Genomic DNA, 25910 nt, shown 5'->3' with positions numbered 1-25910 from the left:
TGGAACAAGGACAAGCTGAGAAAATGCAGAGGAAGTAAGAAATGAAACAAAACACTTCACGCATAAAAAAGTCCAAAGCATTGATTCAAGTCCTCTTTGGGATTTTCCCGATTCTAGGGATGTGCTGATAAAGACATTTTAGGCTGATTCTGATGGCCGATTAGTGACCAGTCCTATCAGCTCATAAGTGACTGGTGCCTCCTGAATCGGGGGGGGAGGGGGGGCACCCACAGAAGCCACCAACAGCCCAGCCCTACTGACAGCATCAGTGTCAGCTGTCGGGGTGGGGGGGGTACCAGCCCTGTCAGAGGGGACACGTGCACCCCCATGCATCCCCTACCAGTCGCCTATGTATCAACTGATACTGATCTGATTGCCAATACATAGCCCAGCAGCTTGGAGAGCAGCGTCTGGCTGGTAAGTCTGTTGTGGGCAATGGGGCATGGAGAAGGGAAGGGGTGGGGGGGAGGGGCAGATCGAGCCCTCACAGTGAAGGATGGAGTGGGAGTAGGGCTGAGGCAGGGGAAGGTGCAGCCCAGCCAGGATGGTGCAGGGTGTGGTACAGAATCTGTGACTCATCCGGGGGTGTGAAGGGGGGGAAGGGGTGGCTCCCACCACTGCGTACCCTCCCAGGGGAGGCTTTGGGGACACATGCCCCCCCCAGATCTGTATGCAGGGCGAGGGCAAGCTGCTGCTGTGAGCTCATGCTTGGGCACTGGCTGTGCACAGAGTGGGTGGCGTGGGGCAGGCGGCAACAGTGCTGGGAGTGGGGCTATAGTGGTGGCTCCAGCCCACCCCCCCAATGTTCAGCACCACTGGAAATGAAAATTGGTATTTCACAGGACAACTGAAGATGTTGCAAGATCTCCTGGTTGGAAAAAGTTCATTTTGTGCAAATTAGGCTCAGATAAAAGTTAGAGCAGTCTATTTACCTCTACTGTAACCTATTAGTTACTATGGAGATAGAGGATAAAAGGTCACATAATTACGTTGGCCCCCATTGTTCCAGGCACTCTTCTGATATAATCCATGATAGCTCTTACCTTTTGTATTCAAATCACTTACTCCACTAAATATACTGGTCTATGATTGTCCTTTCATAGCACCTGATCAAATGAGCTGAAGTTCACAAAAGCTTATGTTCTCTATATAGACTAATTAAAGAAGATAAGATGCATATTTACCCTGCTTTCTGCCTGACTTCAAACTAACATGGTTAACCATCTCTCTCTCCAAACCAGTTTGCAGTCTACGACACCAGACCAGACATAATTCAACACTGGATTTCTCCTCTATTCATCTGGGATTAAAAACAAACAAACAAACAAAAAAACAGGACATGCAGGCTAGTAAATTTTCATTTGTTAGCCACTCTCTCTTAATTCTGTGCAAACATACTTCGGTGTTGGCCTAGTAGGAGCTGCATGAGATTTCACCAAGAAACCTGTTAATGGCTCTTTCCATGTTGCTCCTACCCCTTCTAATACACTGCTTATGACATGGGGTGCGGTACTTCCCCCATCAGCCAGCAAGCAAAAGTAATGCTACCTGAACAGACAATGCTGGTGACTGATTGACAAGAGGTAATGCATACAGCAAAGCCCATTCAGCACAGCATGTCAGGAGGACAGAGAAGGAGACACACAACAGGTGGGTAAGTGAAAAGGAGGAGGTGGAGACAGAAAGTCCATCCTAGCTAGAACACAGCCTATTTTCAGTTGCAGACAAGAAAAACAGGTTCAGGGATCAGGAAGAGGCAGAAATAACAGGCAAAAATAGGAGAAATGAGATTTTAAAAATAGGTATGAAGGTAAATGGGGAAAGAACAGAAGGGATGATATCACATCCTTTCACAATAAAATGCTTCCTGGCATCATTTAATTTTGAAATTGCTTCTGGGAATGACACCTCAACTCCCCATCCTAGATTAAGGATTCAATACCTCTAAACAAATGTGCATTTGGCATCTGTTTTTCCTCTCTTCCCATTTCATTTTGAATCAGCTATAATGCCAGTACCCAGAGCTAATAATCGGGCTTTGCCACCTTCAATCTCAACCCCCGCACCTCAGAGCCAAACTTTCTGCTATATTCTCACTGGCTGGTAAGATGTGTTTCTGTTTGTTGTCTGGGATACAGAAAATGAAGGTCTTTCAAATGAACACCTCTGCAATGCACCAAACCTGGCAAGAGGATAGATCAATTCCTTTAGTACTCAACTGATAAACAAATATTAACTTCCAATACACCTCGGCATAACCAAGGATAATACAATCTGAAAATATAAAAAGTTGTTACATCTTTCTTCAAAAATTATTTAAGCCAGCCTACTATTTCTAGTGGGAAGCCATTTGCAGTATATGCTGCTTAAAAATATATTTTATAATGATTTGGTTTTACTACAGTCTCAGAGATTCCATTGAAAGAGGTAAGGGTCATATTCTCATCAAGAGACATAGTATTTACATGTCCTCCTTGGAAAAAAATCAACTTGTTTCACTTTCTGCCTGAACAACAGTGCAACACATCAAACTGGCTCCTTCCAGAGGTTCCACAGACATGTAGGACATGCCATTCGGTCTCCATGCAAGAAATGCTTGAATGTCTTGGCAATTTCTGGTCTGCACTGATCAGTTTCTCTATGGACAGTTGATATAATTTTTTAAAAAATCATGATCACAGTGCTGTCCATCCAGTTCTTTAAATAAAGCTTTTAATAAATATGTGGCCAGCTCTGGTACAGAGGACATGTCTGCTAACTTTCATGTCCTGTCATTTCTTGGAAAACTTGGAAATGGTAGTATCTGCATACTTTCCATATCACCATGATACAGAACAAGATCTCTGGGAGTCAATTAGTTATGTATTCAACAAGCAATTAAGTAAAAGAGTAAGAGTACTGTGTCATTCACTTCAGTCAAGAAGATGACAGTTTTACAAGGGCATGCAGGCCAGAAGCAAAGCACCCTGGGATGCTGGAGGACCCTGAAATATATGCCAACATTCACTCTCCCGGAAGAAACTCTCCTGTGAGTGATTTAACCCTAGCTCTTGGGTTATTTTTATCCTAGAAAATCCTGAACATCTGTACATTTGTGGTTTCTACTGAGAGAATGACTGTCCCAGGGAAAACTAAAATTTCTGTACATAGCCTAAAACAAACCAGTGCAAAATATCCACTTTGACAATTTAAAACTAAAAAAGTGGAAAGAAAGTAAAGGTGCTTCCTTTCAACATATAAATAAAGCATAATTTACGATTATTTATTAAATAATTATTTATAAATCTACCCTGCTATTTTCAAAAGTTCAGGGCAAGGAATGCAAACCCATTTTCTCATACTTATTGGTTCAATGAAAATTTTTACTTCATCCAAATGATATGTTTGGGCTAAGTTAATACCTGTAGCGTAAAAGCAATATGTTTATTCTCCTCAAACACAGACTTATCAATTCTTAGTAACACTAACCTTTTTTCATAATACCACCAGAAATATATAGTATTGGTTGGTTGCTGCCATATTACCGTGCTCACCCAAATGCAAGATGAAGTCCCCACCCCACAAAAAGAGGCCCTCATCTTAGATACATACAAGAAAACCTCATTAAATACTTTGTCTAGCATTAAACTACTGCCAAAAGCAACATGTGCTCAGTCATGGAAACCAACTGTGAAATTAATTAAATGCAGCCAACACTGAGCATGGCCCATACTGGGCAAATATACTGATAGGAACTAACCACAAGGATAGGTTGGTGCAACCCATCTGAACAACAGAGAAGGTACTTGCCTTTGTGCAATTCTTGCTTGTGTACATGTGCGCATGTGCAATTCCCCTGATCATAGCACCGTGGGTAGTCACCCATGCTGCCCACCCCTAAGGTTGGCTCTGCCATTATGCGCGTCCCCCTCAGCACCAACTTTTTCAAGTCATGTTGAGCCACTACATGGAATACATTCTGACCTCCTCTTCGCTTCCACAGCTGAGTTGTACCTTTCTCATTTCCAATGATTCCTGTTTTTTCGCCAGCCTTAAACGTCTGGCAAACAAGCATCATCAAATGGCACCCCAAACAGTTCACTCAGAATCCCTGTCACCTTTTCTGTCAGCCCAATGCATGAGATATTTAGTGTGGCCCTGCCCTTCATGAGGTGAAGCTGAACAAGGTTGCCCTGCGTCTCATCTGCACATAAATTTTTGGAGGGTCCCAGGACTCATGACAAGGACACCCAGTTCTAGTCATGAGTGGAGAGCTAATTAGCAAATGGATCCCTTGGGGGGGGGGCAGCATATCTGGGAGTACACACGCACACACTGAATAGTGCTGAGTTGTGGGGTCCCTATGACTTGAAATGCTGTCGACTCTGCCAAGGCCTTGCCCAATGAACTATACAGTAAATCGTGAGCCTTTTGGCTTTGGACTAATATCATGCAGTCTGCACTGTATACAAGCAGGTACAAAAGTACTGCTTGAAAGTGTGTTTATGGAGTACCTGTGGTAAAAAACCTTTAGCAGTTTCAAAAAAAGTTGAAATGGATCGAATTCTGGAAGAACTCAGTCTATGGGTACATGTAGCAAATTACTACAGGTATGTTTATTTCAAGGTCAATGTTTTTAAAGTTGTCACTCACTTCCATGTGCTCAGGGAGAGCAGGATCTGACAGTAAGAGAAAGGGGGAGGAGGAGGGGACAGGATGGGAAGAAGTTTGAGGGAGCAGGGGGCAAAGGTGCTACCAACCCCCCCTGATTTATTTTCCCTGCTGTAGCAGTGGGAGGGGAACACATTCAAGGCAAGCCTCCAATAATTAGATTCTGTACCTGGAAATAATAACAAGTTTATACATTTTCCTTACATAGAATCTAGCTATTGGGGAGTCATATATTCAAATAAATCCAGGATTTATGAATGCAGAAAGCTCTTTAAAAACAAACAATATGCACGGTCTGTAATATGGACAGTGATGAAAAATATTTTTAAAATTAGGGTGAAATTGCTGTAAAACACAAACTTTCCAAACCAAACACCTACCTGGAACTAGGCAATGCACATTCCAGAGACCAAGCCCTCCCCACCAACCACATAAACTAGATGAAATATGAGTCACAGGAAGTAATATGTGCTTACCTATTAATAGAAAAGGAGGTAATAGATCTGATAAGGGATGCCACAGCTCCAGCTTTAGCAGCTTCCACTGCTCCCTGGGCTCTGTATTGCACAGTTTCACCGTAACTGGTGTAAGGCTGATTATAAACAACAATCTTCCCCTTGGCTTCTTCAGCTCTTTTGTACAGCTCATCAAAAGAGGACACTACTAGGACTTCAGCTGTTATTCCTGGAAGTAAATGGTACAGTACTTTTAGACAGTTGCCTTTTCACCATCCTCAAACCACTTTGGCACACACAAGAAGGCCTGCCTGTCCTGTACTGTGTGCACAGGGCAAACCAAGTAAAGATCAAACCTGAAAGCCTCTTACGGGAAGCCTATGTAAAGTATTTCCTCAGAGAATGATATTCAATACCTGCAACTGTGCCCTGAACAGAGCAGGCCTCGTTGTATAAATCATGCTATAAGCTGGTGTTAAAATATAAAATGAAAGTTAGAGAGAAGGCAAAAATACTTTTTTCTCCATTTGGGTTGCAATGCTGGACTACAATTATTTATAATGCATAAACATTTGGAAAGACTTCCTATGGGATTCATTAAAAAAAAGACAGCAATCTTTTCATGCAGTTGTTTTGATATGTTGCTAAACAACTTAGGCTGACATCACACCAATGAAAATGCATACATAGTTTGGGAATGATGTGTTCCATAAATCCAGCCTGTCACAAATGTAAATGAATTACAGTTTCTGGAAAAAAGAATGGACTGACTGCAAGAGATTCTGCAGTATACTTAAAACCAAAAATACTGCTTATATTTAAATTGTTGATCACAGAACAGCAACAAAAAAGGATACTTTTTTTAAACACCACTTTTGGAATTTTTCAAAATTTGCTATCATCCTATGACTTTGCTTAAGAAAACAAGGGCATTTATAGGCAGCTAGTTTTTTCCCATATCACAGAAAGCTTCCCACTTCACAGAACATGTATTTGTGAGCTATATTTCATGACTTTTGAAAAATCATTCACAAAAAAAACCATAATGTGTTAGATCTAATGGTGTGGATTGGTTACAGAGAAAAGTAGAAACTGTTTAACAACAAAGGCAAGACTTCATTTGTAAATACAGAAGTAGTAATGGATGCTTGGAGTTTTAGTGCCCTACATTTTACCTAGAAACCACAAATTACTTCAGTAAAAGCTGAAAGTATTAACTGACTCGTTTGCCTTGTTTCATAAGTTATTGAAACATTTTTAAAAGAAACTGAATCTTCTTGACAGGTCTTACATATCTCATTGTAACACATTATTTGAAAAGTTATTTAGAAAGGCTTTTAAACTCACTGCATATGCTAAAAATACATAACTGACATGAATAACAACTCTTAGGATCTCCCTCCCAGCATCATACTTACCCAACTGATGATGCCCAATTCATGGGTTCTTATGTCAAAAAAAACAAAAAACAAAAAAACACAAACAACCCCCCCCAAATATAAATTGGCTTCCAAACCAAAAAAAAAAAGTTTCATACCAGAAAGGCTGTATTCTGCATTACTGGGATTTTATCTACAGAACTATCTTAATGCAGAAGGTGTAAACATTTTAATTGAATAGCTGTGCAGCCTCCCAGCTTCACAGAAAGGACCCCAGAAGGCCAAACCAAAATATCATCTTCAAATTGTATTGAAGTTATTCTTGGCATATAGGTGAAGTGTGCCAATAGGCTCCAGCTGCTTCTGACGAACAACAGGTTCAACCATACACCTAAGAAGCGTCCAGAAACAGGATCACTCAGAGGTATGGAACTGTGTCACTGGAAAGAAAGCCAGATATCTTTAAAAATTCATTTTCCACTAGAAGAATCAAGGTCTCAGTAGGCTGGCATTGCAAGATGCATTTCAGATCAGCTTCTGGAGCAGATGATAGGAAAGGACACCATCTACTTCACCCCAATACTACACTTAAATGCCACAGCAGTCATTAAAATGATATGCAGAGTACTAACTGCTCACTGAGAAAACAAGGACTATAATGGTTTCTGGCACTGCCTCAGTGGACAAACACCAGCTCTGAACGTTTTTGAAAGAGTGCTACTAACAGTAAGTAACACTTCCCTCCCCTCCCCAACCTCCTCCACCCCAAGAGTCATGCAGAATTATTTCTGTGGGCTTTCAAAGATGCTAGGGATCAAATAGTTACTTTGCACTGTATGTTTCATAGCAAACGAAACAAAGAAAAAGGATGCAGAACAGAACTACAAACTCAAATTCACCAGCCTGCTATTTCCACTTTTAAATGTTCCCGAACAGGCTAAATAAAGCAAATCTTTGACAAAACAAAACAAAGGTTCCCTTTGCATGTCTAGCTTAATGGCAGCATGAGATATACAAGGTATCAATTACCAGGCTTTCCATAGTAAAGCACAACTTCACTCTTCTTTAACTGCCTGTTAATTCCATGGCTCATTAGCATATTCAGTCACCTTCTATTCTATACCATTTTAGTCCTATCTGTTAAAATGATAATAGGAATACTTTCTTTATAAAGGCACTCATGCCTCATCTGTACAGGTAACAATGACACCAAAGGCCAAAGAGAGATCAAATTATGGCCCAGGACAATGTGGCACAGACTCATATTATACTTCAGTAATAAATAAAGAGCCTTCCCTTATCAAGCCTTGGGGGCCAAGGGCTGTTTATCATGGCTAATTTATAAGTATTCAATCCATTTCTTATTTTTATCATTCTCTGACAGAACTCAGTTGCCAGTGGTGACCTGCAGAAAGTCAGACCCCTACGTGATGAGAGAGATTATGCTCACAGAGGACAGAAACCCAGAGCACAGAGGACTAAAACCCAGAGCACGGAGAGGACAAGTACATACCATTTTCAGCAGTTAGCCATGAGAAGGGAATAAACAAAACCAAAAGCATGAGAAAAGACCATCTTCTTAAGCCTGAGGATGTAGCCAATAAGTTAGGCAATTCTACATGCAGCACCATGCAAAAATACTCTCTTTGAGGAAGTTAACTACATAAATCACAGAGCACAGCACTACCACAGTGGGCCAATGAGCAGCAAAATCCATTTAACCACATAGCATTCCTCTCATTTTTTAAAATGAAATATATAGGATTATATCATTATGGGGCTGCTATGAAGGAACGGACAACTGATAGAATCAGTAAGCTAGCAACTAGATGGGCACTGATATATTGGTCCACTATTGGATTGGCATAGATATAAAGAAAATGTTCTGATTTGAAATTCACCTGATTATGGCCAATAATTTGTCCAATAAATCCCCTTGTGTGCATGTGTACAGCTGCAGCACAGCAAGTAGGCAGTGAGGAGCAAAGCCAGGAGCATGGAGTGCTGCATGCAGCCAGTAAATCTGGTGTGTTGGGAAGGGAAAGAGGGAGAGGGGGGAGGGGAATGAGGGGACAAATCAAGGCCCCTATGGTGAGGGAGGGTATGGGGTTGGGGTAGGGACTGGCCAGCCAGGGCTGAGGCAGGCATGGGATGGAGGCCCAGCTTGTCATGGGGGATGGGAGGAGGGAAAATCTGGGAAGGGAGGAGGGGCAACTCCCGCTGCTGCACATGGCTTGTCCAGTGCTCATCTGATGGCTCCCACCACTCATCCAGGAGGACATGGGGGAGGGGGGCATAGCCCTGGATCTGTGCAGGGTGGGCTGGGGTCAGGCTCTTCTCAGGCAGGTGGATCTGGGAGCACATGCCCCCCACATGCCCTCCCAGACAAGCGGTGGGAGAAGTGGCAGGAGCCATCAGACGAGCACTAGACGAGCTGTTCACAGCAACAGGAGCCTCCCTCCCCACCTTCCCACACCCCCGACACATTGTGCCTCCATCCCGTGCGCAGCCTGGCCCTGGCCGCAGCCCACAGCTGCAGCCCACCCCACACTGTGCAGATCTGGGGGGCACACCCCCCTCCACCCCAGATGAACCACTTGCAGCTTCTGTCTCCTGACCAGCCATGCCCCTCCCTACCCCAACCCCATTCCTTCCCTCACTGCAGGGGCCTTGATCTGCTCCCTGACACCCCTTCCACCCCATCAGACTTACCAGCTGGACACAACTCTTCAAACTGTAGAGCTGCATATCAGAAATCAGATTAGTATTGGCCAATATGCCTCCTTAAAAATCAGCTATCAGTATCGGCCTCAAAAATCTCTATCGGTGCACCTCTACTGGCAAAAATCTTCTACTGAAGGTCAAAGTTGGTATATACAGAAGATATTGTAGCATAAATAAATGTTTATATCTAGTGTTAAAAGCCTAACTAATACAGAGTTTGCAACAGCACAGAGACAATTACAGTACTCCATGTATTAGCAAAGCCTTAAGTCATGGTACATGCAGGAAGGCTGATTCATGGTCAGGAAAAGGCTAGTACAAAATCCTACCTGTAAATCTCCTGCCTACAAAGTTGCCATGTCTATCTGGAGAGTCATCTACCAATGCCTGCCAGCAATGGCACTGAAAGCAGATTAGTGCAGATCACCAAACAGGGAATTCCTGAAAAAGATACCCCAGGTATAAAATGCTCCAAATGTTTAAATCACTGAAGGCACTAGATATTGAGCTTTTCATTCTGTGAAGCTGTTGTATTATTAGCAAAGGGGTTCAGAGCACATTAATAGCAGAGGGAGTTTATAGAAGTTCACAAAAATCTCTGCCAACAAACCCAACGGAAACTCCCACATAGGCATTCTCTCCCTTTTACTGGAAAGACTGTGGCGAGATAAGTTTTAGCTTGAAGCATCCCAAACATCAAGAATATCAGATTTGCTGTTCTAGTCTCTCCAGAGGATTTAATAAGAAAAGCACACCATGCACATAGTTGCATATACATACTGTTCTTATAGTCTTTACATATTATCAGAGATAATCCTTACAATCAAATGACACATTCAAAGCAGAGAATGGCAGACTTTGCATCCTGTTTAATCTTTCTGGATACTAATGTCTTGGGTATCCAACTAAATCTCAATCCTGGGTCCTTTAACAAGCCTTTTGTCATTGACTTGAATAAAGCAGGAGCAGTAACAGAAGCAGGCTAAAAGAGATTTACCTACAGGAAAAAAAATGTCACTAGTATTTTTAAATGGACTTTTAAGTGTACAGTAAGTAAACTGCTAAAACCTGAAAACTTTCTACAACTTCATTTAATTTCAAGCTGCGCTAACATAGGATGATGTTTTAACTTATAAATCACACCATGGAACAGAAATTCTGCTCATCTAGATCCACTAGAACTCCCCTTAGCAACTACATAACCCAACATACAATACATAACCCAACAGACAATTTTTGCTCAGAACAGTCACATAGCCATACCTCTGGGCATATCCACAGAGAAGGCCCTCTTACCTAAGCCTCCCTTAAACTTCCCTGATGATTACCACATCAAGATTGAATTTTAAGAGTTAAAAAATGGACTTCAAACCTTAACTTATACACCATGAAATACGATACTTACCTGGATTCAGAGCCCCCCACCTATTCAAAAGCCATAGCAAGTGCAGAGGGCTCACTTCCCAGAGGGACAGGAACACTGAGCACGAAGAACACAATGCTACTCCATCCATGAAGAGGAGGGGGGTGAATACTAAAAGCCCATTCACCAAAGACAGTCAGACCCCAAGGGACTACTCTGGCAAGAAGTACTATGAGAAGCAATTGCAGGAGCAGCATTGCTGAGATCAATGTCATCAAGCCAAGCTTTCCTCAGTTTGGACATTAAACATTTGTTCTTTGAATTCCTTCAGATTCTTCTCTATCCCCATCCAACACCCCCCCACCCACCCGACACACACCACCACTACACACACATTTTATAGATTTAATAGATAATTAGGGTCAGAAAGGACTTTAGTAGATCAAGTCCAACCCCCTGCCCTGGGCAGAAAAGAGCGCTGGGGTCAAATGACTTGTCCAGTCTCCTCTTAAAGACCCCCAAGGTAGGGGAGAGCACCACCTTCCTTGGAAGCCCATTCCAGATACTGGCAACCCTCACTGTAAAGAAATGTTTCCCAAAGTCTAACCTAAATCTACTCTCCATAAGTTTATGGCTGTTGTTCCTAGTAACCCTAGGAGGCACCCTGGTAAACAGAGTATCCTTTATTTCTTGATGCCCCCACCCCCTAATGAATTTGTAGACTGCTACAAGATCCCCTCTCAGCCTTCTTTTCCAGAGGCTGAAGAGATTCATGTCCTTCAATGTCTCCTTGTAGGATCACCTGTAGGCCCATAACCATGAGTAGCCCTCCTCTGAACTCTCTCAAGGTTATCCGCATTCCTGTTGAAGTGTGGTGCCCAGGACTGGACACAGTACTCCAGCTGCAGTCTTACCAATGCTGCATAGAGGGGCAGTATCACCTCCTTAGACCTGCTTGTGATGCACCTTCTAATGCATGAAAGAGTGTGGTTGGCGTTACTTATTACTTTGTCACATTGACAACTACCAGCCTGCAGGTGTATTGTGATTCTTTCTCCCTAGAAGTAGCACTTTGCACTTATCCTTGTTAAACTGCACCCTATTCTGTTCTGCCCACATTCACATCCTGTCCAAATCTGCTCCCTGCCCTCCAATATTTAGTCCAACTCTTTCACTCCTGCTTCCCCTTAATCTCTCCTCCAATCCACCCCATCTGAATCACCAAAAACAGGTTATCCCAACGTGAAAAGAAGAAAAGATAGGAAGGGCAGCTAGAGACTAGCTTAGGTAATGATTACTAAAGCTGAGGATAGTACAATCAAAATAATGACAAAATAATGTCAAGACACAAATGGAAGTATAGCTACTAAAATATGTAAAGGAAACAAATGAGCATCCTTTAAATATGTAAGAAGTATGATGAATACAAACAAAAGTGTAGGTCCATTACTAAACGGATAGACGAAGCTAATAATGGATGTTGCAAAGAAGACATAAATGTTTAACGCCTTCATGAAAAAGCCAACTATCAGATGATGAGTACAAATAGCAACAAGGGTGATTACTCAGCCTAAATAAAAAGAACAGGGAAAGAACACATTAGAGATTACTGAAATAAAAGATTTTTACAAATCAGCAGGACTAGATAAAATTGATCCTAAAGTATACTCAAGGTATTAGTTGAAGCAACTCCAGAGTCATTAGCTAACATCAGCAAGAACTGATGGAAGCCAGATGATGCCCTGTGAATTACAGACTGGTCAACCTAACTTTGATACCTGGAAAAATACTGGACCATATCAAAGAACCTATTTTAAGTACCTAGAGGACAAGGTAAATAAAGCACAATCAACATAGGGTTGTCAAGAGAAAGTCCTTAACCAACTGGATTTTCTTCTACAACAAAGTAATGTGCTTAGCTGATTCAGGGAGAGCAGTGGATGACGTATTTTGACTTTAGCAAGACTTCTGACACTGCCTCCTGCAAAATTCTCATAGATAAGGAAATATTTTCTGTGGAGACTGCTACAAGGTAAATGTACATCTGGCTGGATGATCACTGGGGTTACTGGATCAAGAGAGACTACATGAAGATTTAAGGACAGTTTTCAAATACAGTAAGAACTGTAAAGAGGATGGTGATTAATTGTTCACTATCAACAGGGGATGGGACAAGTAGTAATGGACATAAGTTGCAATAAGGGAGATTTAGGTTGCATATTAGAAAGATCTCTTTAAAAAATGCCAGTGTTAAACTCTGGAATAGATTACCTAAAGAAGCTGTGGAATATTTGTCACTGGAATTTTTTAAGCACAATCAGTCAAAATTGTCCTGGATAGTTTAGACAAAGATGGTCCTGTCTTAACATCCTGAGCCCCTGTCCCCACCACACACATTTCCCCCACCCTCCAGTGATTATAGAGGTGAGAGCAGCCTCATCCCTGCAAATCCAGGGAGGTGCCAGGAATAAAAGGCCCACTGCCACAAACTTCCTGAGAAACAGGAAAAGTGTTTAGAAACTGTTTTATTTAGAAATGGGTCCAATTAAACAGGATTTTCACTTGGTGGCTGCATGGGAAAAGAAACTTGCTTCCACTGAGTTCTGCTGTGCAAGCACCGGTGTATCTCAGCAAAATTCATCTCAAGTTTTAGACTCAAGAGACTATAGGATGAGTGTGATTAACCAGCACACATGCACACACACAATTAGATGCGTTAACTTTTTAACCATACTAATCTAATATATAAAATTGTGTACTTTTACACTGCTTCCAGCTAATACTAGTAATCAGTACAACTCTGTACAGCAGACCAACAGAATTCAGGAAATCCTACCCCAAACTTAGCATAAGTTTCAAGCTTAAAAAACCATATACTAGGCAGATTTAAATCTAATGTTGGACTAAAAGTTTCACACCATTCTAGTGTTGTCCTTCAGAAAACTACTCTTGTATATAGCAATACAATTTTAGATGCTTTTAATTAATACTCAGAAACACTTTGAGGATAGTTATAAGTAACAAAACGAAAAAATAGCAGAGCAAATTAGGAAAATGCAGAAAAGCAGAAGGCTTTCATAGGAAAAGATTTTATAAGAGCTTTTGGAAATCATGATTCCACCTGCTCTCTTGAATAAAAAGGAGAATTACTTCATAAAACTAAAATGATATAGAAAGGTATTCCAAGAGGATGGGAGGCTATTCAGCTACAACGCATAGCACAGGGACTAAATACACTGTGCAATTCTGAGGGGGGAAAAAAGCAGACAAAAAATAAATGTTACAAAAATATTTACATTTTCCAATTATTACTGGATCTTCTTGTAGCAGCATGGCTGAAGCAACTGTAAAAACCCTGCTACATAAATACAGACAACGTAGTTTTTAGGGAGGACTGAATATGACCCCAGAGACAAAGCAAGAAAGCAACAGAGCCAACTGAGTAATGGGCTAGATCCACAAAGGGATTTGGATCAGTGCTGCGGTAGTCAATTTCTAGGCACCTGAATAAAACACCCAGGCTCACTAGGAAGAGCCAAGTGCCCAAGAACGGAAACCACAAAAGCCAGGACACTAGTGCTAAATCCTCTAAAGCAATGGTGAGAACCTTAAAAGAGTGGCATTGGGTCAATCTGCAGGTCCCATCTGTCTATGGGCACAATCTGGCATGCACCAGATTGGACCCCAGTCCCATGTCTACCATATTATGCCCATGGCTCCTGCATCTGGTTGGGTCATTCCCCACGTGTGCCAGATCAGACCTGCCCCCCCAGCCTGAGCCCCAGCTCCAGTTGGTCTCAGCTTTATGCACTGTATCAGGCCCACCACCTGAACCCCAACCGTGACTCCGCATATGCCAGATCAGGCCCATCGCCCCAGCCTCAGCCCCAACCCAGATCCTGCACAAAAGGGAACAGGCCCACGGTCCCTGTCCCAGTCCCAGCCCCACGCATGCCGGATGGGGTCCCATCAACCCAGCCTCTACCCTGACCCTTACCCTACATACAACTGATCAGACCTGCTTTCCCAGCCCTGCCCCCATGTGCACTAGCTCAATCCCAAGCATTGGGTCACGTCATCTGGCCCGCTGGGCTTGGAAATTTGGCAGTGAGAGTGTTAATTGCTACTGCTCCCCCCTCACCAAATTTCTGAACCCTTGGGTAGCCCCACAGACTGGGTAACGTGGCTCCAGAGACTGGATCTGAACTGTGGGCTGGAGGTTGAGCATCCCTGCCTTGAAGTAGCCAGCAGAAAACATCAAGGAGAGAGACAGGGCCTTCATCCTGCTCCTGGAGGAGCAAAGTCAGTTTCTTCCTCAAAAAGTCTAGTCGTCATCCTGTTGCCCCCTTCCTTATTCCAAATTTTTAGAGTATTTAGAGCACTCCTTGTGCATGGAAAACCAGCTTCACATCCTTCCTCTGCTCAGTTTGGTGCAAGGATTTAAAGCCATATTTGACACCTTACACAAAAGTGCCCCAAGCTCTGAGCTGTTCAGTAGTCTAGGTTTGGCCTCTCACAGTCTCTCTTGTTGAAGCAGTTCTTCACTTAGTATCAAAGAGTAAAATACTCACTGGAACAGAGACTGAATTCTAAGGTGTCCCGCTTCAGTTTGCTGGCCACCAGCCTAATTAAGTCATTTTCACTGTCTCTCCAGGCCATGGATATTTAAAGGATGTGAATTTTAGCTTTTGATCTCTATGTGGATCTAGTCTACTGCTGTTAGCTGTAGACAACCAGCTGTTATTTACACTGGAACAAATTAATACCTTTACTTGAGCACCATGGCTCGCTGACAGATGTGGGAAAAAACCCAGCCTTTTACTTGCAGTTCAGTGTGCCCCCACACCAAGCACAGTGCATGCCCAGAAAAGAAAGAGCAACAGTTTCACCCAGCTCACCTAACATCTGTATAGATTGTGCCCTTCAATGAGGCTTTTATCTAATAGCTGATTATCTAATAGCCAATTCAAAAAGCCCCACTGAAGGGCATGATCTATACAGACTCTGGGCAAGCGGGGTCAAACTGATGCGGTTCGTCTTCTGGTAAAGCGGGGGGGGGGGGTTCCCCCCATCTGTCAGTACCCATTTTTTAGGTTTCTGCTCCCTATATGCCTAGCTAGAGCCCCGAGTTCAGCATCTATGCTACTTGTATACTGCTCAGGAAAAGATGCTTCAAAATAAAATCCAAAAAAGCCATTACAGCAGCAGCAAACAAAATAGGCCCGTGGGCCGCATCTAGGCTACCAAGTGATTTAATCCAGCCCACAGGCAGGTGCCTACCAATTCACTGCATCTGGCCCAGCCCTGTGCTGCCCCTGCTGTACTTGCATGGGGCCAAGCCCCACTCACTCCTGCAATGGCAGCACATGCTTCACTCCCTCCTCGCCCACTGTACAGCCCTGACCTTGGCCCTGCAAGGAAGCAGCAGTGGGCAAGGGAAGTGCTGGTGGTGGTGCGTTGGTGGGGAGTGGCAGCAGCGGGCGAAGGGAGGGAGGAGAGGGATGGGAAGGAGTGGGGAGCAGTGAGCCGGCAGGTAGGAAAGTAGGGAAGCAGCAAGGGAAAGGCAGAAGCAGCAGTGAGCAGGGGACATGGTGGCAGTGGCAAGAGCAGTGGTGCTGGCAGCAAGCAGGTGGGCAGGGGAGAGTAGCGGCAGTGGTAGGCAGCAGCCAAGCAGGAGCGCAGGGCCCGTGCTGATGCCCTGAGGCTGGGGCTGGTGGGGACCTAGGGCGGGGAAGCAGGAGCATGGAGCTCAGGCCAGTGGAAGCTTAGGGTCGCCCTGGCTCCGATGCATGCAGCTCCTATGCAGTTCCCAGGTTCTCTGCTCAAGTGGCATGCCTCTGGGGGGAGCCCTATACAACGGAGCTGGTGGCTGGCCCCGCTCACTGCTATGCCCAGGTCTTGGGGAACGGCTGGGAGCTCAACACTATGGAGCCACACCAGCTCTGCCTCTCTCCCTGACACCCCAGCCAAGCCCCATGATCTGCACTGCTGGCCTCAGCATGTGGGACTCCCCCCGGCGGCATGGGGCTTGGACATGTGAGCTCCATGCAATGGAGGCAGCAGCCCAGCCATGTGCAGTCCTGGGGCTCACCGGGACTGTGCAATGCTGGGGGAGGAAGGTTCTGTTTGCTGCTGCTGCTGGCAGCAGGGTCTGTACACCACCCCCCACACCACCCACATGCACCCCCACCCCTCATGCTCACCTCAGAACCACGCCCCCCCCACACAACTTCCTGACACCCTTCCCCTCTACATATTCCACAATTCCTCCCACACACCCACAGTCCTCCACAAACCCCATACCTACCCATACACATCCCCAGAAATGCACACCCCCACAAACCCGCTATACCCATCCTCCACATCCACACACCACCACCCAACATACACACACATCCCCCCACAAACCCTATACCCATCCACACCCCTACAAGCCCCCCACACACACACAAATCCACCTACATAACCCCCACAATCCCTCAAACTCCATACCCATCCACATCCCCCCACAATTAACAAGAATAAGACTTCATTTTGAGCTATTATGCAATCCCTTCTACATACACAACACAAACACACAAGTCAGCATAAAAATATTTTTTTAAATAAAATTAAAATATATGTTATTGTAGCTGTTTGATTTTTAGTATGTAATTTGGGGGGGGGGGGGGTTCTGATACCAAGAGGAAAAACCTCCTTGCTGAAAAGAATACTTCTGGGGCAAGGGTTGGGACTTCTGGTGACAAAAGTCAGGGATCACGGGTAGAACTTCTGGTCCCAAGATGGCAAGCGGAGGTGGGGCATCTGTCAAGGGGCATGGTTACCCTTGCAGCCCTCAACAGGTCACCAATATTTGTTAAGCAGTCCTCCAGCCGAAATAATTGCCAACTTCTGCATTACAGTGTTTAAGGGCTATGTCTAAGCCCCATTCTCCAGAATTTGCATAAGTTATTCTGAGCTACAGATGTCTCCTGCTTCAGATAGCCAGCCCCAAACCCTCTACAGGATGAAAGAATGCAAGTCTTTTTTTTTCCCCCCCCAGAAGTCATAGCAGTACCACTGCCACAAGCTTGTATCCAATAACTAATGGTTAGAGCACCAGGACATAAAAAGACCTTTTTTATTCCCCTACCTCTCCAAATATGATTTTTTTCCAACATTTTTTTTTCTTGTTGGGGAAAGTCTTCAAAATCTGTACAATTACCATGAATAAGAAAACCATGTCCTATCCATGCAACTTGCATGAACTAAATTTAAAGGGGAAAAAAGCTAGAAAAGATTTTAATGTTCCTAAGTAATCCAGAAGGAAAATTACAGTCTTCATGCTTACAACAAATGAGTAACTTGATAAATTACCTCATTTAGTTACCTGTATTACAAGGCCAACATATGATAAGTGCTCTGGTACCATTCCAGGTGATTCTTTGCAATTTAGTGTTCATTTGCTGAGACAAAGATAAATTTGACCTTTGAATATTTGATTTTGAGATATCCTTTTCCATGTTTTTACTCAATTCAGTTAACTGTTAATTGCCTTTTAGAGTTCTAAAACTTCAGGTATGTTTTAAGCGTTATAATATGTTAGGATGTAACATTTTGAAGGCTACATAGAAAAAATATCAAGTACCCTAAAAATTTACTTCTGAAGCCTTAACCACAAAAAAAAAGTGAAACCAAAACCAAAAACAGACTGATGCCTTTAAAAAGTACACATCTGGTAATTTAATACACATACATGAGCTCAGTTGCTTCAAATTAGCGTGGGCACACCATAGTGCAATAAGGTGTAGAAATGTATGTGTCCCAGTATGCCTATGAAGATGCTACATATATGTTATGTCTGCATCTGTTTGGTCCCTTTATCTAAACTCATTTTCACCAATCTACTTACATGATTTAGCAATAAACTAGCTGACTTGGTTAAAACAGCATGACTATAGGTAACATCACAATTCTACACATAGGCTGGAGCCTGCTTCCACTGAAACAGGTAGAACAACTCTCAATGACTAGACAAAAACCAGGACCAGCCAAAATGTTAGTGTTAGCTGCATTTGTTTTCACTAGTCAACCGTTTGTTCCATGCCAATACATCATACTACTTGTATGAAGAATAAATAGAAACTAAAGCAGAAAACAGAACTTTCCTCTCTAGCGGAACATTTTAGGATAAGTTATACTTTGGGGCTTATACTACTTGTCAGCATCTATTTAAAATCGTATGACAGAATAAGACATACACCAGGAAAAATAAGATTCATTTTAACACGCACACAAATATGAATTCTTTGATAGCCTTATGGTCTGACATCTGACTAAACTACTACTTTCCTCTCAATTACAGGATTCCCAAAGCAACAATTATATCTATTTTCCTTCAGAATTTTCAGGATATTGTCTGTTCTACCAAAAATCAAGTCCCTATATAGTATCTGCATGCTTTGCCAATGGTGAAGCACTGTTAAGTCCAAGGCAATGCCCAAATATGAAAAGCCTCTAGCTGGGGAACTCCCTGAAGTAAAGTCGTGGTAACATTTGACTTAAATTTTAGCTATGAAACGCTTTAGGAAGTACTGAACATCTTCACACCTGCTGACCTCAGTGAAGTCAGAGGTTCACAGCACCCGATAGGGGTACTTTATTTAAGAAAAAAACCTTAGGCAGGCACAAAAGTCACTGGTGAATTTTAACTAAATCAAAAGAAAAGTAAAATCCAAGTCAAATGAATTTCCATTACTGAACCGTCCTTTTACAGAAACCAAAGCCATTCAGACTGGTGACAAATGTCAAGATCAAAGATTTCTGCAAGAAATTAATGCACATCTTGCAGTTAAAAGAAACCATGGCAACTTTCTATTTGACAGTTTTGTTCCTATTTTGCTACAAGTAAACTTAGTACTACCATAAAGAAAAAGTTATCAAATATTTTTCTTCACTACTCTCTCTAATTTGTGTCTGATCAGTTTTACTGTTACTTTATACTCTGCTAGCACTGAAGGCACTAACTAAAAAAATCCCTTGTAAACATTAACCAGGAAACAGGGAAACTTATTTAAAAAAAAAGAAATAATATTCCACGGTAACAGAGTTTTCATTTTAACTAATAATCATCCTGAACTTCATCTTAATTCAAAAGGACGTTTTTCCTAAAAAATGGAGGAAGTCCAGGAATGTCTTTGAAATCTTGGAGGTAACTTCCCTTTCAACGCCACTTCCTCTTTACTAAAACATGCTAATCTTCTCTCCATAGTCTCCTTCCTCCCCATTTTTAAGATGAACTGAGTGTAGAAACCAAGCATCCTGACAGTATTTAAGCCAGAGTACAACTTGAACATATCAACAGCATGGTTTATTTTATACCCATCATAGACGGGTAGGCACAAACTATTATGGTTTTACTTAAGTATTCCCCCCAAGTGGAACCTCCTTATTTTTGATGGGGCTGAGCAACCCTAATCACACAAGCCCAACCAGGATCCAAAAATTAGACACTCTCTACTAGGTAGAGGGGCCTAATTTTGTCAGTGTTATAAAGATACTTACCCTATGTAAAGAGTAGTGATTAGTGGTCTGAACACTAACCCAAAAGATGCCAGACATAAGTTCAGTTTCCTCTTCTGCTCAAGGAAAATAAAACCACCATCTTACAACTCCCAGGACCACGACATAACTAGGATAGGCTATTTTGAAGTAGAACACTCTCTACTAGGCCCACTCAAAACAGCACCATTTTGTTTCAACTTCTGTTCTGCCGTTTTGACAGTGTTTCATTGCGTCATTCTGCCTCGTTTCGAAGCACTGTTCTGTTTCGTTTGGTCAAAACCATTTTGCCATTTCCCCCATAGGCTATAATGGGGAATCATGAAAATGTCTATAACTTTATCTTTTGCTTGATTCATATGAAAATTGCAGGGATAGTAGCCCCTTCTGAGGGCATGAAGCCTGCCAAATTTCAGGGAGTTAGGTCTAGGGGTTTCTGGGAAACTGCACCTCAAACTGCTGACAAGCAAAACATCTATCACTTGCCAGCAGCAGCAGCTTCCTGTCATCCTGCGTGCAGATCTGGGGGCCTGCACCCCCGGGAAGGCTGTGGGGCTGAGTTCTGTGAGGCTGGCAGAGCCTCTTGGAGTGCAGCCTTGTTGCAGGAGGAGGCAGAGAGTCGTGGTGCAACCGCTCCAAGCACAGCTCAGACCCTGTGGCACAGCCCCAGCCAGTGGCTCTTCCCCGCCTCCCAGTGCCAGGCTGAGCTCTGTGGAACTGGTCAGGGAGCAGCGCTGGCTCTCCCCCCCCCAAATCCTGCCACCAAAATGCACTCCAGGTGGCTCTGCCAGCCCCATGGAGCAAAGCCCAGCAGCAGGAGGCAGAGGAAAGTCACTGGCCAGGGCTGTACTCGGAGCTAGGGCTGCGCTCCAAGCGGCTTCACTACTGTCTCTCTGCTGCTTTCCACTGACTCCTGCTGCCAGACTCAGCTCCGTGGGGCTGCGGAGCCTCCACCCACCAGGCTTCGCTCACCAGGGCTCTGCTTCAAGCAGTTCCTCCGTCCCCACAGAGCTCAGCCCAGCAGCAGGAGGCAGCAGAGAGCCAGTGGTGGAAATGCTTGGAGTGCAGCTGTTGGCTGGTGGTTCTAGCCAGTAGCTCTCCCCCACCTCCCACCACGAGGCTCAGCTCCATGGGGCTGTGAAGCTGCTTGGAGCATAGCCCTAGTAAGTACAGCCCAGTGGCTGGAGGTCTCCACAGTGGCCCCTGGATCTACGCAAGGGATGGCAACAGGCTGCCGCTGCCTGCTGGGACCGGTGCTGAAGCCGAGTAAGCCCAGTTTCAAAAACTCAAAATGTTTCAAGTGTCCACATTTCACTTCAAAGGCTTTTGTTTTGTTTCACTGTTTTGAGCTAAAAACGCATCTAAACAGCTTCAAAACAAAAACACCCGGTGAAATTTTGCACAGCCCTACTATACCACTCCCATTGGAACAATACCACTGCACGGAAAAGAATGCAAGATTGACTGGGTCAGAGAGGAAGCAAAGAGAAGGTAATTCAAGTCTAGCATTTGGAGCACTCTCTGGGGAAGGGAAAGTCTCACGTTTCCCACATCTTGAGCAAGGACTCTAGCTATTGGAAGGTAATGAAAAAGAGCGCTGCCATTTTAAACCAACTAGCCCTGCTCAATCCTTAGAAAGAATCTGTTGGCACCTACCTTCATTATAAGGTTTGAGGTTGCATGTGGGAAATGCAAGACACAAAATTAGAAGAGAAGGGAAGAATTAAAATACTCTCCTGTCCTCTGTGTTTTCTATTGGCTAGCTGCACCCGGAAGTGTGCCACCTCTAGTCTGTTCTCTGTTCAGCGTGATGGCTGTTTTGGATCCCATTCTCAGTTTAATTCCCCTCGTGCACAGCATAGACCTTACGTGTTCAAATTCTTTGTTGGATCTAGCCCTAAATCTTTAACTTTATAGTTTTATCTCCTTCAGTGTAACATTTGCAGATCTCCAAAACTGTTACTTTTATGTGCCAAGAGTGGTTCATAGCTGGGCGGGGGGGGAAGAAGAGTGGAGTGTTGTTTTTTTCCAAGGACTTTTATTGACATTATTTTGGGAACAGGATGAATCACTCTTTCCCACAAGTTCTTAGACAAACTGAAATAAATCAATAATGCTAACAACTGTTGAGGGGAATCATTTGAATATTTTACAGAATTCTTTGAATATTTTGCAAGTGGTTTACAAGAGCTTAGTCCCCCTTTTCTTGGGATTAGGACATGGGAACAGCACTGTCTGAGGCCAGAGAAGCAGATCTGGGAAGTAAACTACCCAAGAATCAGAAGTGATAAGCTTCCAGCTTTGAAAACATTCAAGAATGCATTTTCAGGTTTAGGTTTGAGACAAAACAAGCATTTTCATATCAGCCATATTCATGAAGAATGCCTTATACAGTATTTGAAAGCTTGGACAACTTTATTCCAAACCAGGCAGTTTATCCAATAAAATATCACCCAAAAAATCCTTGCCACTTACATAATTCTTGGACCATCATGGCTACCAATTCTGTGCATATCTTCCCCACTATGAAAATCTGTCATGACCCAGACAGAGTGAAGATTTGGGGAGATACTAGAAGGTTAAGTTTTAACAAGAGGAGGCAATAAAAAGGGATATATATTTAACCACTTTTTTATAGTGGGTGGCAGAAACTGCACTCTAATATATATGATTGTCTCCCTTCCTTTTCTACCAACACAAAAGTAGAGTATTAAGAAGACCAGTACATGAGCATCAGAAGGAGAAGGCAAGATAGGAGAAAGTAAAGAATAAGCTGTCATCTAATTCTCAAGTCACTGTCAGTTCAGTGTTATCTACGGAGGAAAGAGGATATCATCATAAATATGATCACAAGTAGTAGTCAGGCCATTCTGCTGTAAATGTAATTTAGATGCTACCAAGAGAAGCACAAGAACTGGATTAAAGTTTGAGCCCATTTTGAGATATAAAATTAGTCTCTCTCAAAGAAGCCAGAGGAGCAGGACAAGTCAAACACAAATAGGTAAAGAACCGAAGGAGGAAAACAGCATATAAACTAGTTTTCTTGCTAGAAATGCTCACCAGAAAAACTAATAAGTTGCAGGTTCTCTCCATTTAATTGGAATTGCTTGAGATGGAGGACACTGTTTTCAGTTTGGTTTTCTTTATAGGCACCTTGGATAGGAAGAGGAATGGATTAAAACAAAAAAAACACAAAAAAACAAAAAAAAACAAACCACCCTGCTAGATGGGATTCATCTACGCTATTAATTTTTCTTCCCAAGGGCTGAATCTTCTCAAGAGGCATTGATAGCATCAGTTCTTTATTATTTCTCATTTTAGGAAAACCTTTATCTTAATATCCCCCAAAACATATTTCAAAAGTTGATATGAGTAGTAGCAAACCATAAAAATCACTGTTCACATTTTAGATTTCCTTTTTCTTGATTGTTGAGTTTTGAGACACTTTCCACACATAATTAGACAGCTTTTACATACTATCTTCATGTATTTCAATAATGCCTACCATATGCAAGGCGTTTTCCAGGCCCAGAGACCACTTTGAGCCAGAAGAGTTAAAAGGTTTAAGGAATAAAAAATAACTGTCATTAAAACGTACTGATCAGACTTCATAACAGTTTTATCAGATGATAATACTAAACAGTAGTATAGTCCTATGGAAATAAGACTATAGCAGGAATGCACAATATTTGTATATAGGAAGAGTTCCCAGACAGTTCTGCCCACTGCCATTTGTCTGAATCAGAAACTGAGCTAACAAAACTGTACCAGTTTTCAGGCAGCGCTGGTGAACTGACCTGAGGAAAGTGAAACAGCTTTAAATTACCAGAAGCAGAGCGTAATCACTGAGATACATTGTTATTTGGCCTTTAATTTGTAATCCTGGCAGAGATTCATGCTAAGAGGTATGGAAGGAGATTCTTAGCAGTGGGCTCTTCTGAGAACAGTCTATAATTTCAATGCAGAAAGAAGAAATTAAAAAAAAAAAAATCCATGACAAAACTTAAGGAGCTTTGTCAGCTTTGGTTGAAAAGTAGTGCCTGTTCCTGAAGGAACATATTACCCAAAAATTTACACAGGATAATAATCTCTGGCTTTTTTATAGCAGGAGGAGAGCACTAGTTTGTCTACTTCCATTATTACAGGGATCTTGTTAGTGCCATCATAAATGTTGGTTTTTAAATGCAATTGATACTTAATTCCAAAGGAAGTGAAAACTTACCTTCTGGAGGAGTTGGAACACTGCTTCCAAGTCCTAAAATAGAAATGCTATGGCTCCTTGGTGCCAACATCAGAGCAAACTCTTCTCCCCGTTCCCAATGAGGTACTTTTACAGGCTCCAGGTGCACATTTTCCAGCCCTTCCTCCTGAAGAGCACTGAACATGTATTCGATGGCAACGTCTAGATTTTTGGAGCCACTGAGTCTGGGTCCTACAGTATCAGCAAAAAGTGCCAGTCTTTCATAAGATCTGTTCTTGGCATTGCCATAAACAGCAAGGTTAATAATAGCCTTAGCAATATCAGAATAACCAGCTATTTCCCTTTTAACATCTTCAGATATTTTTTGGTAGCTGTCATCTCCACTCAATGGTTTCCCAGTGCATTGCAGTAACAGCTGAATGATGGCTATTAAGAACAGGCATTTCATTTTCCTTCCTTTTCTTTTACTCAGTTGTCCTGTTGAAGGGGGAAAAAATAGACCATTTTAAATCATACATCTATCAACAACATTCTGTTATTTGATATTTGGCCTGGCAGGAAGGCAATATTAAACACAAATCTGATGAAAGCATTTTCACGTTAAACTAAACTGGCAGAGAAATAAATTCAACTTAGAAACAGAGTTATTTGGAACAAATACAATGGACACTTAAAACAAAGGCACGGACAAGCTTTGTTACAATTTAAAGAAACGTCCCCAGAATGCAACATTTCTTTACTAAATGAAAGACTAGGAAGTTTTTCATTCAAGTCATTCAAGTCAGCTGGAGTTTTGCAATTGGCTCCCCCAGAAGGAGGATTGGCCACAACTGTTAACCCAAGACAAACTGATGATCAAAGAAGCTGCACACAGTTCATTCAGTCAAGAAGCTTTCTGAACCATTCATGAATAAAACCACTTCAAATTTAGTAATACTACAAATCAATAACATGCATTCGCTATACAAGAGATTTCAATGTAATCTACAATACTAAGTTCCCACTGTCCCTGCATGGTACGTAATACTTCTCCCATGGCACAGAAGCACAGTTAAACTGACAAAGATTTTCTGACTTTCCAGACAGTCACCTAGGAACTAATTTTTCTGAGGGTGCTGAGCACTTACACTCAACTCCAGATGAACTTACACAGCTAAAGCTACCCATTAACATGGCATTTTGGGACATTTACTATGATTTTAGAGCCTACTGCCCACGAAAAGACATGTAATTAAGTCTGGACTAAGAGGCAGGGGAGCTCTTATCCCCAGAAATGGTTCCGCATTTTCATTTAATAGACCACTGGATGAAATGGAAAGACAATCATGGGCACACGAGCAGGGACCAGAGCCTGGGTCTCTTGTCTTCCTCAGCCACAAAGTCAGGCTCCCTCTGACTTGCTTTTCCTTCTGACCACACATATGTTTCCCCCTTGGTTACCCAGCACGTCATTTTCAGCAGGAGACATGGAGGGCATCTTTAGCCTTGCTGGGCCCACATCCTGATGGTCAGGCCATTTTGCTAGGAAATGGAAACTACAGGTTCTAGAGAAGGGGAGGCTCAAGAACCTACATCTCTAATCACACTAAATCACAAGT

The 25910-nt window shown here is 42.8% G+C and overlaps 1 protein-coding gene across 4 annotated transcripts in view; it reads right to left on the bottom strand.

Annotated features, from left to right (window-relative positions):
• The window catches only part of CPQ (carboxypeptidase Q), a 309733-nt gene that overhangs the window by 244831 nt on the left and 38992 nt on the right, over window positions 1-25910 (bottom strand). For 3 of the 4 annotated variants that reach the window (XM_090040396.1, XM_090040394.1, XM_090040395.1), the window contains exons 3-5: window positions 24334-24789; window positions 23172-23264; window positions 5127-5334 (exon numbers count right to left, since the gene is read on the bottom strand). In XM_090040396.1, the coding sequence (XP_089896522.1) occupies window positions 5127-5334; window positions 23172-23264; window positions 24334-24760 (728 nt within the window). In that variant the 5' untranslated portion in view covers window positions 24761-24789. The remainder of the gene's footprint in view (window positions 1-5126; window positions 5335-23171; window positions 23265-24333; window positions 24790-25910) is intronic. The other variant, XM_090040397.1, reaches the window with a different exon arrangement.

Source organism: Crocodylus siamensis, chromosome 3 (genome assembly GCF_052110815.1).
Source record: "Crocodylus siamensis isolate JL-2025a chromosome 3, ASM5211081v1, whole genome shotgun sequence".
NCBI classification, from domain to species: domain Eukaryota; kingdom Metazoa; phylum Chordata; order Crocodylia; family Crocodylidae; genus Crocodylus; species Crocodylus siamensis.
This window is presented reverse-complemented; position numbering and strand designations above follow the sequence as displayed.